The 18,998-nt window shown below is 37.6% G+C and overlaps 3 protein-coding genes and 1 long non-coding RNA gene across 8 annotated transcripts in view; 3 read left to right on the top strand and 1 right to left on the bottom strand.

Moving 5' to 3' along the window:
• The window catches only part of LOC127417280 (homeodomain-interacting protein kinase 2-like), a 140,748-nt gene extending 133,445 nt beyond the window's left edge, over nt 1-7,303 (top strand). For all 3 annotated transcript variants that reach the window (XM_051657182.1, XM_051657180.1, XM_051657181.1), the window contains one exon: nt 31-7,303. In XM_051657182.1, the coding sequence (XP_051513142.1) occupies nt 31-492 (462 nt within the window). In that variant the 3' untranslated portion in view covers nt 493-7,303. The remainder of the gene's footprint in view (nt 1-30) is intronic.
• LOC127417294 (uncharacterized) overlaps nt 1-18,998 on the bottom strand; it is a 511,839-nt gene that overhangs the window by 266,370 nt on the left and 226,471 nt on the right. The gene's annotated exons all lie outside the window — the stretch shown is intronic.
• LOC127417291 (protein FAM107B-like) overlaps nt 1-18,998 on the top strand; it is a 212,003-nt gene that overhangs the window by 50,978 nt on the left and 142,027 nt on the right. The gene's annotated exons all lie outside the window — the stretch shown is intronic.
• The window catches only part of LOC127417278 (UPF0606 protein KIAA1549-like), a 93,910-nt gene continuing 84,065 nt past the window's right edge, over nt 9,154-18,998 (top strand). For both annotated transcript variants that reach the window (XM_051657179.1, XM_051657178.1), the window contains exons 1-2: nt 9,154-9,313; nt 10,118-10,286. In XM_051657179.1, coding sequence (XP_051513139.1) covers nt 10,178-10,286 — 109 coding nt within the window. In that variant the 5' untranslated portion in view covers nt 9,154-9,313; nt 10,118-10,177. The remainder of the gene's footprint in view (nt 9,314-10,117; nt 10,287-18,998) is intronic.

Below are 18,998 nucleotides of genomic sequence, written 5' to 3'. Positions count from 1 at the left end.
ACAATTAAATGGTAATATTATCTCGTTTAGGCCCAGCAGCACATGGCAGTCGAACGAAACGGAGGTCACCGGCGGCAACAAGCCTACATCACCCCCACTATGGCCACCCAGGCTCAGTACTCCTTCCACAACAGCCCCACCCACACAGCTAACGTCCACCCCCATTTGGCCCCACCTCATCTGCCTGGGCAGCCTCACCTCTACACCTACACCGCTCCCACAGCCCTGGGCTCCACTGGTACGGTGGCCCACCTCGTGGCTTCGCAAGGCTCGGCGCGCCACGCAGTCCAGCACGCCAACTATCCTACAGGTATTGTCCACCAGGTGCCTGTAAGCATGGGCCATCGTGTGCTGCCCTCGCCAACCCTGCACCACGGCCAGTACCAGGCCCAGTTTGCGCACCAGACCTACATCAGTGCTTCACCTGCCTCTACTGTCTACACTGGATACCCGCTGAGCCCAACCAAGATGAACCAGTACCCTTACCTCTAAAGATGAAACACTGGAGCCCAGCCAATCGCTGCTTACCATTTGTCCCCCTAACCCTGCCCAGAGACAGAGAGAAAAGCTAAACTTCTATCAACCCTTAACCCCACCCCTTTGTTCCTTTGCTTAAACTTGAAGACAAAGAAGATGCTGATGGATTGAGGGAGTGTACTCTGAGAGGGAATGGAAGGGTACTAAGCAGATTTCGTTTAGATATGTTTTATTTTGTCTTCTTAAAGGGCCAGATAACATTTATTTTTCAGAATTTGGGTTTTAGTTTCTTTCAAAATAGAAGTTGAAGAAGAAGTTTTAGCTTTCTTAATTTCTTTTACAACAGGGTCTCATTAACAGGCCATTTGGGAGAGACAGAGTTTTGTTTGGTTTTCCCATTCTTGAAATCATTCGCTGACTGTTGAGTCGAGATCCCTATGTGGATGTTTGAATTCCTAAGAGAATTTTTTTTTGGATAAGGTGAAATACGGATTTCTGCTGCTCCTCAAAGAAAAAAAAAAACATAATGATGGCCTTGAACTGTCTTTAATGTTTCCAAATTACATGCGGTGACTGGTATGCTGAATGGTATATTCCACCGCGCTCTCCGACAAACACCTGGGAGGAATCTTCTGGAAATATGATGAAAAGACAACAAAAAACTTTCTGGTGTATTTACAGACTTTTCTTTATTTGTGTTCACATTTAGAAAAGAAAATACTGTTTGTCATACAGTACAACATTAGCTGGCCCCCTTTTTGTAGAATGTAGCAGTCTGCATCCATTTATTTAATGAAGAACCTTTCTGATACCAATAGATTCTGTTTTCCTCTTTCAATGTGATTGCACAAAGTGGTTACAATAACATAGGCATGTTCCACATGGTAGTCGGTCGTGTGTTTTGCGTGCATGTGTGCACGTGTGCTGCAGTCCGCCACGTGTGGTACACCCTTTGCACATTTGTGCAACGTATTCCTCCACAGTCTTAGGTTTATCATTGTTACCTCGTAGTGCCTTACATATATTATGACAGTTTACTTGGCTGGAAACCCTGTAGAACCAGATGCTAGTCAGAGAGCTGGCTCCTAGGTTGAACATCTTATCCAAGCTGTTTTTTAGTTCCAGGTGTAAGCGTTAGCCCTAAATGATATTTATGCGCTATTTCATACAGTAAATTCACAAAAAAGGTTCTTGTTTTGCATGCATAAGGTTGTTTTACTTTTAGATAAAGATACTTGCCTGGGGTAATGAACCAAAGTCGTCACTTAAAAGTAAATATCATTTGTTCTGGGTAGTGGATATAATTATATATAGCTCATTTACTGTACATACCATAGCTATACTTTTTAGTCACCTTGCAATCAATGCAACGTTACTGATTTAAGGCTGTAAATGTCATAAACGGGAAATTACATGTATATTTGATGGAAAAAGCCAAGTGTAACCAAGACCAACTTAGACCAGTATGAATTTCCATGCTAGTTTATGCTGGTTTGGTGCTGATGGACCAGCACTGCTCTAGTGAAACTGGTTGCCCTTGCGAGGCTTGCCGGTTAAGCTAGTTAAGAAGCATGGTGGGGACACCAACATCCAAAACACAACATACAGTACGCTGGTCTTTTCAGCAGGATGGGCTGCGCAATATGCCTATACTGGAAAACATGGGCTAAAATTCCGCAAGGTGTTCAAATATAGCACACCAGGCCTGGAGAGGTTTTTAGAAAAGAGGAACTGTTTGTGCAAGACTGGACTTAACAGTCTGTCTGAGCCTGGGGCCGAAAATGGATTAGAAACTGTAAACCTGTGAGGGTTTGAGAAAGAGAGAGAGTCTTGTTTGGGGTTGGAGAGACTATGGTGCTTGTGGATGGTGGTGGATTTTGGTGGAAATTGGTGGAGAGCAAGGGAAGAGGGCAAATTCCACATTTTTTATGAGAGTAGCATGTTGGCTTTGAGCATGTTGGTCGAAGGGAGCTGTGCAGCAGTCACCACTGCATGACTGCACACCATACTCTGATTCAAATGTTCACTAGAGGTTCTGTGAAGATCTCTGGGTTGTTAATTCTCACGTGTACTCTAGGGGCTCAAAAAGCCCCCCTGCATGAGCTACAACAACATGCACTGGGACTACATCAAAATTGGCCTCGTATTTTTTGTCACTATTTGTACTTACCGTAGGAATCACTTGTGATATAGGCGTCACATAAGTAAAGAGATAACGAAAGTGTAACGAAAGCGAAAACTGTAGGCCAATGCTTGTGTTTTTGTTTTTGCTGCTTAATTTAACATTGATATATTAGCCAGTCACTTAATTTAAACTGTCTCCTAACCTGGCGCAAAACGATCAAGTGACAAACAACAAAACCTTACACTAACCACGATTTGCAGTGATAAAGGAGTCAGAAGTCATTCATTTTTAAAGAAAATTTGGTGATTTGAAGCAGCATGGAATGGCCATTAGCAATGCGACAATGTTAAATAGACTTTAGCTTTATGCAAAAACAGTGAAGCTCATGTAATTGACCTCATGATACAGTTGGATACAGCAGTCGAGAAGGCACGCCTGCCAGCAACTACAGTACTGCTACTTGGCAACCTCCCATGATTTCATTGCTGTCTGTGTTTCTAACCAGTCGTGACTGTGAGTTTGTTTACATGCACAATCTTACACCGATTATACTTAATAATCCGACAACATGTAAGGTTTACCCACTACCCCAGTTTCACTCTGCATGTAAACAACTTTACCAGCGTTCTTACTGGCAATGTGCACAGGTGTTGTTCACAAACATTATTCACAAGTAGAGAATAACCCCATGCAAATAAAAATAATGTAAACACTGTTGTCTGATGTTGTAGAAATTTTTTGAATAAGCTGATTTTAAATAGTTTAGTTATAGTCTGATTTTTGATAATTATTGGTTTACGTATAAACACATTCATTGTGTTGTCGCTTTGTTTCGATTTCTTCCTCTTCTTGGGGGATAGTCCCTCCCACAATGAAATCTGATTGGTCGAGAATCCAGCTCCACATACAGTCACTGTAAATTAAATAGCAGATATCTTGCGATTGACTCCAATTATGTGGTGTCATGTAGCATAGCAATCTTGTCGTTGCTGGAAACTTTGCATCGCGAAGTACGTTCCTGTTGTGTTGTGCCTGGTTAGGACTCTGTGTGTTGGTTTTTCTTTTTATGTCTTCAGATTGTGGGCACATGCTTTTGGAGTATCGAATATATCCCTTTTGCCCTCATGTCATACCATAGAACTTGCATTTGAAGCAGTTTTGTTTTTACGTTGTTGAGATGTGTATTTTACTGTTTTATTTTGCTGTGTATATTGTGTTCTTGTAGAGAGCGTTGCAATACTTTTTGTGGATGTTTATTAATGCAAGTCTTTTCTCTTTTTTTTTGTTATTTGTCAAGCATCATTTTTTGACTTCTGGTGGTTGATATGTAACCATGATGTTGTTGAATATTCATATTTGGACCCTTGTATGGTAGAAAGCATAGACTTGAGTCAATGTGCTTGGCCAAGGTCTGACACCAGTTAAATTCTACCTAGGCCTTCATTTTTAAATAGACGCTTTTGATAGCTTATCAGTTTGATTCACAAAGCTACAGTATGTGTTATGTTGTAGCTGCCATTAGATTTTTTATATTCTGTTAAATTTAGGTTTGTTTAGCTTCTTGGGTACTCATTCAAGCACACAGTTAAAGAAAGACTCCTTCACTGATAGTCACAAAAAAAAAAAAAAAAAAAACTTCCATTCCAGAGGGAGCCATTTCTGTCTCACTGCATCTATAGTCTCCAGTCCTGTCTCACCTCACAGGGACTAGCCTGTATGACCAAATCTGGGCTTCACTGGCATTTAAGGACTTTTTTTTCTTCCCACCAAAGATAATCAACATGTAATGAATGCACAGACTGGCTGTAATGGAGAAGACTGTGTTTCACTGACATTTGGACAACATAAAAGGTTAGATCAGGTCAGTGCCAGAAAGGAACATGTAAATGGATAGCATAAACAAAATATTAGATACAGTGCACATTCACATTTACTTAGACCACATTGCAGTTTTTACAGTGTCAGCACCATATGCATTTTGAAAACCTGTTTGCAGTCCTGTTTGTTGCCACTAGTGGCACAGACATTACACACTGCAACTTTCATTTCTGCTTTTTTAGAGATAAATTATATAGAGTGGCCTATGAATTGAATCTGAGTGATTTCATTTAATAAAATGGTCACTAGTGCAAAATGAATGTAAAATTTTAAAACTAAAATATCTGATTTACATGATTTTTGTTGTGTTATGGATATCTGATCATTCCTGGACTTTGTTACATCAGCAAGTAATTATTTGCAATGCACGTTTCACTAGAACAACTTGATCTAGCATTACTTTGATCAATATTACAATGTTTGGAAATTTCCATCAAATTACACATTTATTTCAATGCAAGTTACATCATAGTTCAAATCATAGAAAGCCCTGTTGACCCTACCAATGTCTGTTTTATGGAATTCTGAACACAGAGCAAAGTCATAATTTTTCATGATGTAAAACATTTTTTGTTGGGTTTTTTTTTTTTAGTCTTATTATAAACATTAAGTTAGATACATTTTAAATTGTGATGTCTTAGAAGGATGCATTCATACAATTTACAATTCATCTCTTATGTAAATTGTGCACCTTAATTTCATAGAATAAACGTTACTATAACTACATGTTTGCAAACTGAGTTTTTCGTGCTACGTTTTGCGTTTCGCCGCAGTTTCCTGGTGAAATTAACACTAGAGGGGCTACAACAACTGTGCATTTTGCTTTTAGGACACTATCTGTTAGGTTTAGGTGTTGGTTAAGGATAAGAATATCTGTTTTTGTCATTAAAACCTCCATCTAACATTCACCTTAAAAACCCTCTCTTACTATGACACCATTTCACTCACTTTTGGCGCCCCCCGCTGGACACTTCACTGGGAAACTGCAGTCAAACGTGTAATGAGCATGTCATTTCTTTTTGCAAAAATGTTGCCACAGTCATGAAATTTTCATGAGATCAGGCTGAAATTGCCATATTATGTAAACCATCTTTTCACAAGTGATTTTAATGTCCAAATACATCCTTCTCTATTAAGCACACATGAAGTTTTAAAGAACCATGGATGTGCTGTATTGGTCATTATTATTATTTTTTTTTTTTTTTTTTTTGTGAAGCTTAGCGTTTTCTTACAGATTTGGGTTTAAAATATATAACCAACAGTCAACATGTAAAATTCAGCGTTCCCAAAAGCAATGGATCCTGCCAAACTAAGGATTGCAAAAACATTCCTAAAAAACATTGCTGGTCAAGTCAGTGTGAACTGTTAAATGGAAACCGAATCATCACAGTCAGCTTAAGAATATTTCAAAGCAAATGATTATGAATTAACTCAAAGCTTGCAATTATCAGAGAGGATTGTTATTTCTTGTCATTATGTTCTTCGACGTACCACAGTACTGACACATTTTGTTTAGCTTGTGTACTATATGTGTTTCAAAATTATTTCTTTTCAATGTGTGTGCAGAAAGAGAAACATTCGGGGTTTAAAGATGCCATTGAACTTATCGTGTATGAATGTGCTAAGAGGCCAAATATGACAATATGGCTATTCTCCATATTTTGTTTTAGAACTAAAAAAAAGCCCTTAATGCCCATAAATACACATCATTCAACTTTTGTATGCTTATCTACAGCCCTGTTAGGAAAATGTATTATGGAGTGAAGTGACATAAATGTAATCATCTGTATGTATTAATTATTACTGCAGTTTACAAGTGTAAAAACCATCTTTTCACACTTGGACAACAAACACAAGTGAGTGCAAGTGAACTTCTCTGTGAAAGTTGTAAAGCTGTCTGTTCCCACACTGACAGAAATGTGATTTATCCCACAAGTCGTCACGGTAACCTGTTATGTAGCTGTGATGCACTGTAGCCGTTTGTGCAGCCATTTACGACATGATCAATTTTCTACTTGCTCAGCAGCAAACATTCACAGTAAAATGTAAAAACTATGTATTTTTCTACGTCTCCAGACCTAAGAAATCATCCGACACCGAATCCTAATTTTGTCGATTGCTGTATGGTTTCTCAGTAGTGTGTTCCACATTAGTTGTTGTCAAAGCTATTGTGTGCTGCAGTATTTCCAGGTATACTTATTTGTTTATTGTCCTTTTTTTAATGTTATTATTATGATTTTGCTTTGTTTATTGGGGATTTGTAGAAGTGTGATGTCTTATTATTTCAGTCTGTTAATGTAGCATTATATGTACCCTGTACCTTAGGCTAATATTAAGTATGCTATGAGAATGGATATTTTACTGGCTTTATAGGATGTTAAATTGAATATAATAATTACAATAATAAGAATGATTTAACTCCTAAAAACTGAGTACTTGCTACTAAGCACTTGTGTTACCATTACAAATGTTGTGTGCTTCTCTTAATACTTTTCGTTGTAGAAAAAATGAGTGAATTTTTTTAGGCTTCAACAACTAATGATAGCAGCAGTGTAAATTCATGGAGGATTTTTAACAAACACCGGGGGTTATAGAAGAATATAGTTATTTTAATCATTCTGTTTATAACTGTAGGGTGTGAAGGGGCTCGCGTCGTGGTGAACTATGTTATAGCTTGTTATTCACTGTTACTTTTGATCATTTTTCGGTCTCCAAGGTGAATCGAGTTATTAAAGGAAATTTGTATGCTCACATATGCATATTGTATATGTGTAGAAATGTAATCACACTTTGTCTTGGATTTACATTAAACTGTTAAGTCACTGCATCAGTCTCCACTGTTTGATTGGTTTTTCATGCAACTATTTTGAGTTTGCAACTCATTTTTTGGGTTTGACCAAAGTCCATAATTATAGTTTCAATTTTGAATCTCCTTTACACAAGACAGTATAATATTTTTAAAAATAAAAAGGATCTCTGTGGTAGGCTATACATTTACACATACTCACCATTCAAAAACCTAAACATACATTAAAGTATCAGGTTGATATGTCATGACTTTCCCTTATTTTATGAGAACTGATTTTATATGAAGTTGTTTTCTGACTTGAATCAAGATTCAGCACTGTGCAAAAGTTTTAGGCACTTGTGAAAAATGATGCATATTACTGAGGATGTCTAGTTTTCACTTAATAATTAATGTCATAGAAAAAAAATAATAAACATAAAAAAAGCTAAATCAATATTTGGTGTGACAACCTTACAGCACCAGTTCTCCTAGGTACACCTGGACACAGTTTTTCTTGGTTGTTGGCAGATAGGATGTTCCAAGCTTCTTGGAGAATTCGCCACAGTTCTTCAATCTGTTTAGGCTTCTCAATTGCTTCTGTCTCTGTATGTAATCTCAGACTGACTCGATGATGTTGAGATCTGGGCTCTGAAATCTAAAATTGATTTCTCCTACTGAGACACTAAAAGCAGTATATATAAAATAATCATTTTAAGACAAATGTTTTTGTGAAAAATATAATATATAGGCTATATGCAGTATATAGATAGATAGATAGATAGATAGATAGATAGATATGACAACAGCTATAAAACATTAATAAATGATATGCATTTTCACATGTTAAGATTCTTTGACTGGTGCATACTCTGTAGAGATTCACTCCTTCCAGCTGTTTATTTTGTTCCATTTATTGTTGTATTTTTCTACAGAGTGTTTTTTTCTGGGGTCAATTTCATCACAATGAACTAACAATCAAAAAAACATTCTAAAATTATCCATCGACCTCAAACTGAAATAATGTTACTAGAATGAATACCAGTCTCATATCTGAAAAGTGCATGCATATTTTGTGGTAAAACAGAAGGCTAATATCTGACTACTGGGATTTGATTAGTTGAGGAACAAACATATTAAAAGAACTTGATGGGAAAATAAAAGATTATTTAAAAAATTATACTATAAATATTTTTACAATCTGGGACCCCAAACATAAAAACAGCCTTATCAGAACATGAGGGTAAAAAAAAATGTTTTCTTATAATAATAAATAAATAAATAATTCAAATTTAGACATTCATGTCAATCGTCTCAAGAAAGCATTACGTCATTCTATATGTCGTCATGCGAGTGTTGATGTTGCCCTCGATGGCCACTAGAGAGCGATGTGACATAAGAAAGAAAAGATCCAATAAACTCCAGTACAATCTCGTCGGTTATGTAGAATAAAGTAAATGTAAAATAAATACATACATAGATAAAATGTCCATAAATGTTTCAAACTTGATAATTGGTCAAACCTACAATCAAACACAATCGCACGAGGGTCAGAGATGTGAAACTGGTAATCTGGGGTGAGCTCGTTCGTTTCAACAATACACATAGATATAGAAGTAACATGGACAGATAATGTCAACATATAACACGTGCAGCACTTCTCGCCGGTGTAACGCACTGTTAACCCAATGCAATATTCTCCCACAAGATCCGGTAACTATCCGCGTTGCCGTGAAACCACAGACGCCGCTGGAGGTGTCAACCTAACCCAGATTACTGAAGGACGGCGCGGGGAGCCAATGGCCACAGAGCCTGTGCAAGAGACTCAATCTAGTCCTGCTGTGTGGCAAGGGGAGGATTTAGTGCAAACCCGAAAAGAACAGAGCGGTTACATCTGAGAAAGTGAGTGATGCTCAGACGCGATCCAGACACTTATGAAAAATAACTCGTTGTGTCATGCAATCATGGAAAACAGAAGGTTGAATCCTGATCTGGAATTAAATACGGACGCTATTGACTTCGGACCGCTGTAACAGTCGGTTTTGAAGGTAAGGACGTGCTTTTCTAGGTTGTGCATGTGCTAAAAGTATGTCTTTGCTTCTAAATAAACTGATATAGATCCGAGTTAAAGTTGTTCAATATATACTAGACGCGTGTTAAGTTGCATACGTAGTCGAGATGGGTCCTCGTGTTAAATGCATCATCAACCAACCATGTTTTATGGACAGTGACTGATTGCAATAATTTGCCAAAAAGATACCGTTATTTTTCAGCAATCTACTACATCATAAAAGTTAGCCCTAATAACACACAAAAATCTCAAGATTACTAACCATTCGCTCATAATCATCACGGTAGATCATTGAAGTTATCAAGCACTGGAAATCCCGACTAGAAACCCAATCCGCGTGCAACACACCGGCGTAACTGGGGCATTAGCACCCGTGAGCAAGTTCACAAACCCTTTGCACTGATACCCGATGTTATGAACATGGATGTGGACGTTTTGTCCTTTAAAACGCATTAGGCAAACGGCATTTAATTTAGCTCATAAAGACTGAGCTCGTGCGACATGCACGTATGAAACAAAGGAACTGTGCAGTCGCGCTCTGCACGAGCGCTTGTAGTGTCACTCAGTCAGCGCCAGTCAGCATGTCAAAACATTTCGTGGTGAAAATGTACAGCTATTGTTTTAATTCACATTTTAGAGTTTTATGCGAGATGTTATTTGTTTAATGTATGATTTAATCGTTTAACGGGGAAATGAGAGTGTGAAAGTAGTGTCGTCCTCTATAATGGGACTAAAATCTGACCTATATAATAACAGTGTACCTGTTTTCCATCTACTGCAGTGCAAATACTAGTCAAAGGTGTGGATTGTGTCTCCTCGGATAAAACATGAGTTTCTCTAAATGGAGGGACTAGTGATGGAGGGACGACGCCGGGTCACCTTCCGCGTGCTGTTGGCCGGGTTGATGATGATGTACGTCTCCATGGTGATCGCTGATTCACCTGCTGCAGGTAAGTGACGTCATGGTCTGCTTCATTTGGGAAGGGAATCAGCTTGCAGCCCGTAAATGGATGGGACTGTTGGCTGGATGACAGTAATTGACCTTTTGTCAATTTGATTTGAGAAACCGTTGTTACGCAGAGTGTTAAAAATAGGGTTCTTTCTCACATACAGATTAATTCAAAACAGTTTTTGTGCATTAAATTTTAGCAGCTTACAACCAGGTCTTGCTTGCTTCAGGACAGAGGCATTTATAGGGTCAGCTGATATTCAGAGCTTAGCCCAGACCTCTGTGGATAAGTATGGGACCATCCTTTGATGAAATATCGAAAGATAATACACTATAAAAAAGTTTAAAAGTTACATATGTGAGGTGTCATTTACAGTACTGTGCAAAAGTTTTAGGCACATAAAATGCTTCACATAAGCATTTGTCTTAAGATGGTTATTTATATCTTCAGCTTTAGTGTGTCAATAGGGAATATAAATGTTAGACTCCCAAACATTACTTTTGCAAATAGAATAGATTAGAATAGAAGAACAGGGAGCCCTGCAACAGATGTCATGGCCCCCACAAAGCCCCCCACTGAATATCGAGTCAGTCTGTGATTACATAAAGAGACAGAAGCAATTGAGACAGACTAAATAGATAGAAGAACTGTGGTGAGTTCTCCAAGAAGCTTGAAATATCCTATCTGCCAACAACCAAGAAAAACTGTGTCCAGGTGTACCTTGGAGAATTGGTGCTGTTTTAAATGCAAAGGTGGTCACACCAAATATTGATTTCGCTTTTTTATGTTTACTGGACTTTGTATGATGTTAATTGATAAATGAAAACTATTTATTTCATAAATTTTTAAGACATCCTCACTATGCAACATTTTTCACAAGAGCCTAAAACTTTTGCACAGTACTGTATAAAGTCAATCTTTAAATGTCAAAAGATAAAAAAGTTGCATGCTTTTAACACCATGTACTTTAAAATGTGATTTAAAAAAAGACACTGTTTTTGTCACTTTCGGCTTTCCATAGTTCAAGGATTCGCTGGGCGTTTTAAGTTCGTTTAGAACAGTGGTTCTCAACCAGGGGGCCGGGACCCACTAGGGGGCTTCAGCACACTTCCAAGGGGGCCTCATGATGACTTAAAATTCATTTAAAATAATTAAAATAATCCTACTTAATTAAAATGCTAAAAAACAAAATTATACTTTAAGATGTATGCCTACAAATTATAAACAGACTCTTTCTGAAACTTCTAGAATCAAAAATGATCTATGATTAATTATTTTATTCAGACACATCTAGTTTCGGGCGAAGGGGCCTTCAAATATTGTCTTGGACAGTGGGGGGCCTTGGAGTCAAAAAGGTTGAGAACCACTGGTTTAGAAGACAGCAGGCTGCAAATAGGCTAAAACAGGTGCCTATGAGAAAAACAAATTGCTAGATTTGCCAAAGTTTGCGAGGTTCTTGGCATCTTGTCTTAATAAAAGAAAAAAAAAAGAAAAACAAATCTGCCCTAAAAAAATAGGTCCTAGTTCATGACTTAACGTTTGCAAATTCATCGAGCACATTTGTACGTATATGTTATTTATTGTTTTCAGGGATATATATTTAAATATTTGGTACTTACTGCATCCGGATGGACCAATTTAACACAGTTTTAATATCTCACCATTCAGACTCTATTGATACAACTGCAGTCGCAAGTCACGAGTCTCTTCTTGGATCCGTACACATTTGCATGAGTGCTGTAAAGCAGCCGCCCAACAAGACAGTGCGTGGGTACTGAATTGAGTACTGAATTGAGTACTGAATTGAGTACTGAATTGGTACTTTTGACATGACCACAGTGTGATAAAAGCATTCAGGGCTTTACTGAAAACATTCGGGGCTTAAAACTGAAGTATGTAACTTTTTCTGTGTAAAATACTTTCTCCTATCCCAGCTTAATAAGCAGAGACAGCTATAAGTAAGCCATTCATTCATTGGTTATTTTTCTCGAAAACTGTAAGCACTGTCTTTCTATGGCGCTTTGAAAAGTTCTCTGTTTGTTTTGAGCAACCTGCTTAGACCCGCCCCAACAACGTTCCTCAACCAGTGGCGTGAGTTGGGGGTGGGACTATCTCTTTGTTTGACAAACAACAGACGGGGGACGTATTCAGAAAACTGTTTTGAAAACAAAGTTGATATTTGCAATTCTGTTTGGTGGTGCTAGTTGTGCAGAAATTGCATACTTCATCTTGAAGCCCCGGTAGCCTACCCCTAGCGCCACCCATGCTTCAGGACCCAGAATTTTCAACGGTGACCCAACACAGGTTTTTTATTGTACAAAAGTAAACAAAAAAGCTGATAAAATCAAACACTGAAATGTATTAATATCTTTATTAATGGTCATTTATTAATAATTTATTAATGAACAACTGTTGAAGGACCTCACCAGACTTGTTTTTTTTTTGTAAATGTTGATGGTTTCATGCACTCTGCAAACAGAAATAAAGAGCACAAAAGACGTTGTCGGGCCAAATTATGTTTATCCTTGTTGCAAGTGAACCTGTCGTTTTGTTCATGGTTTTCTGTTTGATTGGACTCGCATCCTTTGATGTCAACAAAAAAACATACGGGATGCATTTTCTCCTCCCTTTCAAAATCGTATAAGCCCATTTATTGTGTTATCCTATGCACGGTTATTTGGTAAGTTGAAATTCATTGTTGGCATTTAGCATTTTCTCCCCTGCTATCTGTGACCCTATCAGAACAGACCTGCGACCCAATTTTAGGTTGTGACTCACCAGTTGAGAACCACTATTGTTATTTTCCATCATTGTTTACAAAATGCAAGCAAACTATTTAAGGCCTATGAGATTTCCAGATGTGTCCACTAGGAGCTTACATCATTATAACTAGGGTTGCCAACCGTCCTGTATAATATAGAATCGTCCCATATTTTTTAAATTAGTTCATATTTACTATATAGTCTAGTCAAAAAAAGGTTAATATTGTTAACAGTATTAACAGTTTTATACAGCACACTATATAGTGAATGTGAACTCATTTAAGCAAAGTGAAGTCAGGTCCGTGGGTGGGGTACATGAGCTTCAACAGGGAACAAAATTGCATTCCATGTGAAATCCATACGGGACTTCATTTGTCCTGTATTTTAGTATCACACCCAAACTGCGAAGAGTGTTTCACAAACTGAGGGAAATGGACCTGAAACACACCTTTCGCGTGGGTTGTGTGGGAAGATCAAAGACAATCAGCACGTTTTCTGTCGCGTTTTCTCTCAGAAGCAGGAGAATTTGGTTAATAAAGCATTTGAGTGCATGATAATTGTTTCATACCATTTTGATTCCAAAACACCTATTCAGGACATGACATTACATTGCATTTCGAGAGAGAGACTCAGCTAAATGATGGTGAGATAAACTGCTGCACATTTAGTACAAAAGTGCAGAACAGGTCAGGCTTGCATTTTTCTTGTGATAAACACTATTTGCTGCCAAAACAACGACACTGTAATCCAAGGAGAAATACACACTTCTTATGTTAAGTGTTTTGCCTCCAATAAAAATCCATTATAATGCATGGTTGCTATAAAGACCAAATACATTTTTTTGTGAAATATATTATTTCTAACACATTAGTCATATACTTTCTACAAACTGATGACACCAACTTCAAATGGAAAGCCGGTTAAATGAGCTTTAAAAATGGAACAAGGAAGAAAATGCTTGAAAGAAAAATATTGTCTTTCTCCATTGATTGCAGTTTCTTTCTTTTGCCAAAAAGTAGGGTGAAGACTGATAGAAATTTGGTTATTCCTGGTAGTTGTATTAGCCTAAAGCGGTTTTCATTTTATGCATATAGGAGCTGTTCACACTGAACACGTTTTTGCATCCATCTGCTCTGTTTTTCAGTTGTTATCCTATTTAAACAAGCTCTAGGTGGACCTCTTTAACCGTTAAAAAAAAGTCCCATATTTAGAGCTGTAATGTCCCATATTTGGCTGGTAGAAAGTTGGCAACCCTATTTATAACCTCATATCATCTCCAATCCTCAGATCAAAAGCTCTTCTTTTATGTGAAAAATAGAAAAACTGTCATTAATGTGTTGTGTTATTTTACAAAGCTGGTGGCATCTCTTAGACTTTGAAACTCCTCAAAAGATTTTGGCTCTTCAAAACAGTATTTGCAATTCATCTTTACTTTTAAGTGAAATTTAAAAAGGTCAGATTCTCATTTGCTTGTCAACGATTTTTCTTGCTTGTATGCAACTTTGTGTGTAATGGTCATAGATTTACCCTAGTCCATGTCAGTGACTTGGATGATTAGTTTAAGCCTGGGTAGCTCAGTGGTAAAAGACGCTGGCTAACACCCCTGGAGTTAGCTAGTTCGCTAGTTCGAATCCCAGGGCGTGCTGAGTGACTCCAGCCAGGTCTCCTAAGCAACCAAATTGGCCTGATTGCTAGTGAGGGTAGAGTCACATGGGGTAACCTCCTCGTGGTCACTATAATGTGGTTCGTTCTCGGTGGGGCGTGTGGTGAGTTGAGCATGGATGCGGTGGTAGATAGTGTGAAGCCTCCACACGTGCTATGTCTCCGTGGCAACACGCTCAACAAGCCACGTGATAAGATGCGCGGGTTGATGGTCTCCCACCCAGATTGAGGCGAATTACTATGCGACCACAAGGACTTAAAAAGTGCATTGGGCATTCCAAATTGGGTGAAAAAAAAAAGAATTCAAGAAAAGCATTACTATTTGCAGACAACTGTACTAAGTTGATACTATTTTAAATAAATTTAGGAAAGGCACAGATTGCAATTTATACGGACTGATTGACCTAGCCTGTTTAAGCAGACTCCTTTGTAGGCTTATGGATTAAAGAAAAGTCTAATGACAGAAAAAAAGAAACTAGGCTACTGAAAACAATTGTGCTGCTACTGTAGATGTTTTTTGGTTATAGATGAAATTTTTAGATGAAATTTGATTCATTTGCACATTGCAGTGTTGTCCCAAGTGCAAACTAAAGAGCCATGGTAAAGTCTCTTATTCATTTTTAAAGATGTTAAAGTTTGTGGATAACATATTCAAGAAGGATTGCTTAGATCAGTTGCCAGACTAAACCCGACCGCTACTGTTTCATCCCATTACCCATTTATTTAAGCTGAAAATCATTATATTAGGAGCTTATCATTTATTCAGGTGTCCATTCACTTACTTTCATTGCATCTTTTCCAAGCAATGACAGTGAATTTCCATTAAAAAAAAAAAGAGTAAGTAAATGGTAAGTGATGACAGTTTTTTTCATTTTTGGGTGAACTATCCCTTTATATCATAACTCTTCTGTATTTGAAAGTATTAGGGTAGTCCAAATTGCAAAACTCCTTACTCAGGACGGCCACGTTCTCAAGACATTTGGTATTCACATCCATCAGATCTGTGTTGTGAAAACACCATCACGATATTTCCAACAGTACCAGTCTGCTGAAAAGGTCTTGTCAGTTCTGTCTCATCTTTTCTTCTTTGAAACCAAGACAGAATCCCTCTTCTTCTTCTTAGCACATTGACACTAGAGAGGAGAGAGCATTTACATTTGCAGTCATTTATGGTTTGCCAGATTTGAGTAATTGGTGTGTCAGCTGATACATCAGACACATTTATATGATGCAAAATAATTACTAAAGCTTAGTGGCTTAAATGCTTGCATCAACTGGTAGCTCACAGCTGTTTTATTCGGACTTCATGCATTTTCAAATTGCTCTGCAGTTTCAGTCTTTATCTTGGTGCTGTGATTTAGGTCAGTCAGGTTTAAATTACCTGAAAATGATAGGAGGGGCTAGTCGTAATTAACATTAAAGTCATTAAACGAGTCTATAAAGAAGAGCTGAGACACATATTCAGCCATTTGTAAACATTCACTATTCTGAGCACATGTTGGCTGTGTAGAGGAGATTGGGGGCGATGGGTGGAGTTATAAAAGCCCCACCCACCTTATTAGGGGGCAAGTCAATAAGGAATGCTAGGTTTTAAATGAAGATCTGAAGAGAGTGTATGTGAGTATGTTGTGTGTGAAAGTGTGTGTGTGTGTGTTTATAAGTGCTGTCATTTCTTTTGATCTTAGCCAAATGCCCAGCCCTCTCACCAGAATCTGTCTACATGTCAGTATGCTCCACATTGATGGCTTCCCTTGGCATAGTTTTCTATCACATGAGCATATCGCTTAAGGTTTTAACTGGCATCTAGACATCAGCCTGCTTGTCTGCTCTGTGTTATGATGCGCATGTACAGAATTTAACCTTGAAAACAAGGTGTTTGTGACCCGAGTGAGCAAAGCGACATTGACACAACCAACAATATAAATATGTGAAATGGCAAAATTTAAATACAATTTTGGGTCACACCATAATCTTATGACTGTTTATGTACATAACTGCTTAGTAATTGTAACAAAAACATATTTGCTGTATACTGTAATTATACCTATTTTTGTGGATCTTTTTGTAATTATTGTGAGTGGTGTTTGCCCATGCAGAAATCATTGCCAAGATGCTAGGCTGTTGTGGGTGATTGCCAAGACTTTGCTATGCAGTTGCTAGGATTTTTTCAAGGTGGTTTTTAGGTAGTTGCTTACTGGCCCAAGTAAAAAAAAAAATGCCCACCCCAAGCTGACTATAATATTCTGATCCCTTGATAATGGTCAGATACCTCCTTCAAATTTCTTTTGATAACTTAATCATTCGCCAGGCAAAAAACTTACATCTAATGACCTTGAAAAGAAATAGCAGACCTTTCCTCAACAAGCCACGTGATTTGAGGTATCATTCATGTCTGTACCTCACACAGCACGAGTACGAGAAGTTTCACGCCAAAGTTTAATGCTTAGGGGTTTGTTCAAATCCCTAACCCTGGGTATTGGGTAAGTAAGAGTAATAGTAGTAGTGAGGCATGCCAGCAAACACAAATAGTGATGTTCCAGATTTTTGTACACAGATACATTTGACTGGACTGCAGGGATCCATGAGGCTTTGCTTTCCCCATGGAAGATAGCGATGGCAGATGTTTGCTTGAACCCATTAATCTGTTCCTGCTCACACTATGTAAAAATAAGCTGAAGCCGCACTTTGAAACAACTGAGTGCAGCTCCTGAAGAGTGCATGAAGATGAACTGCTTCTGAACCGAACTTGAAGTGCTGTGTTGCATGCGCCGTCTGCGGAGGTTCATGCCAAATTCCTGAGAAAATATAAATGAGAATTTTAGTGAATGCAAAGTGCTCCAGTTTCACTGTAATTTAACGATTGTGTAATGGCAAATGCTATTTGTAGTTGTGGGTTCATACTCGCTGTGTTAATGACACGCAGTGACACAGAGGAGCCCTGTGTCACGCTGCTTTCTCTAGGATATGATAGAATGAAGAAATACAGAATCTCAAAAGATTTTTCATGTGAAATAAGGGCTTATGGGTATAATCGGAGAGCCTTAAAATAACATGTGAAAGTGAAGAATTTTGGACAGCAATATTTTAATATTGCATAATATAATATAATTAGGGCTGGGAAATTTAACGCGTTAATTTCTGCTATAAATATTTTTTGTTAATGCACAAATTTGTTTTCCGCAATTAACGTTTTTTAACGTTTTTTTTTTTTTACTTCCTGAAACTTCACGCGATAGGAGAAAGGTGTCCCGAGGAATAGTTCCAGGCACTATTGTGCAATGGGCTTATTCATTGTGTGACACATGCCACGCCCGTAATAAACACGTCAGCATATTTGCTGTATGGAGAATGAAGATTTCACCCGTAAGCAGGCGAGGGATACGGCAAGCTGCTCACTGACTTTGATCTGAACCCATTTCAAAAATGAAACCACCTGAGAGAGACCCAGCATCTACGCGATACCCAGCAAGCTGCAGCTAGGTATACTTGAAGACACTGAACAAGAGCCAGAGAAATTAATAGTTTTGAGATTTTAAACTTCAGCATTCAATATGTTTTATATCTGTATGTATAGTGTCTAATAATGCATTGGCAATGTACACCTTTAGTTTCTCTTGCCAATAAAGTTTGATATGAATTGAGTATGTCCATTTGATCCTATTTATAAAAAAATTAACTGGAAAACGCCATAAGATTTTGCCCAAATTGTAATTATAGCATGTCCACTGATTTTATGGCATGTATACTTGTAAAAATGTGTCTAATTAACTCCATCTGCAAAAAAAAAAAAAAAAACAATTCTAATGTACATATTAAAATAAATGATGACTAACCAATTTCTTGCAAGTTCTTTGAGACAAAGTATGAAGTAAATATATTTATGATTATCTTTTTAATGTTTGTCGTATTGTATCATCTACCATAATTTATTCGTGATTGATCACAGAAAAATGTGCGATTAATTAGTTTACATTTTTTTAATCGATTCACCATTAAATGTAATATAATATGATATATAATATAATGTAATATCATTTTTTAGCTAAATGCCTGAGCTGCTCTCATCCATACAATAAAAGTGGATGGTGACCAGAGGTTATCAAACTTCAAAAAGAACAATAAAGCACCATAAAACTAGGCTACATGACTGGTGCACTTTTTATTCCATGTTTTCCGAAGCTATAAAATATAAATTCAGTCTGCTCCTCGCACAAAGCTAAGTGGTAATTCACTGAAAATCTTGTCTTGAAAATCTTGCTAGACAGCTGTAGTCTGTAATTATATGGAG

Source organism: Myxocyprinus asiaticus, chromosome 26, assembly GCF_019703515.2.
Source record: "Myxocyprinus asiaticus isolate MX2 ecotype Aquarium Trade chromosome 26, UBuf_Myxa_2, whole genome shotgun sequence".
Taxonomy (NCBI): Eukaryota; Metazoa; Chordata; class Actinopteri; order Cypriniformes; family Catostomidae; genus Myxocyprinus; species Myxocyprinus asiaticus.
The sequence above is the reverse complement of the archived record's forward strand: the minus strand, read 5'-3'. Positions and strand labels throughout refer to the sequence as shown.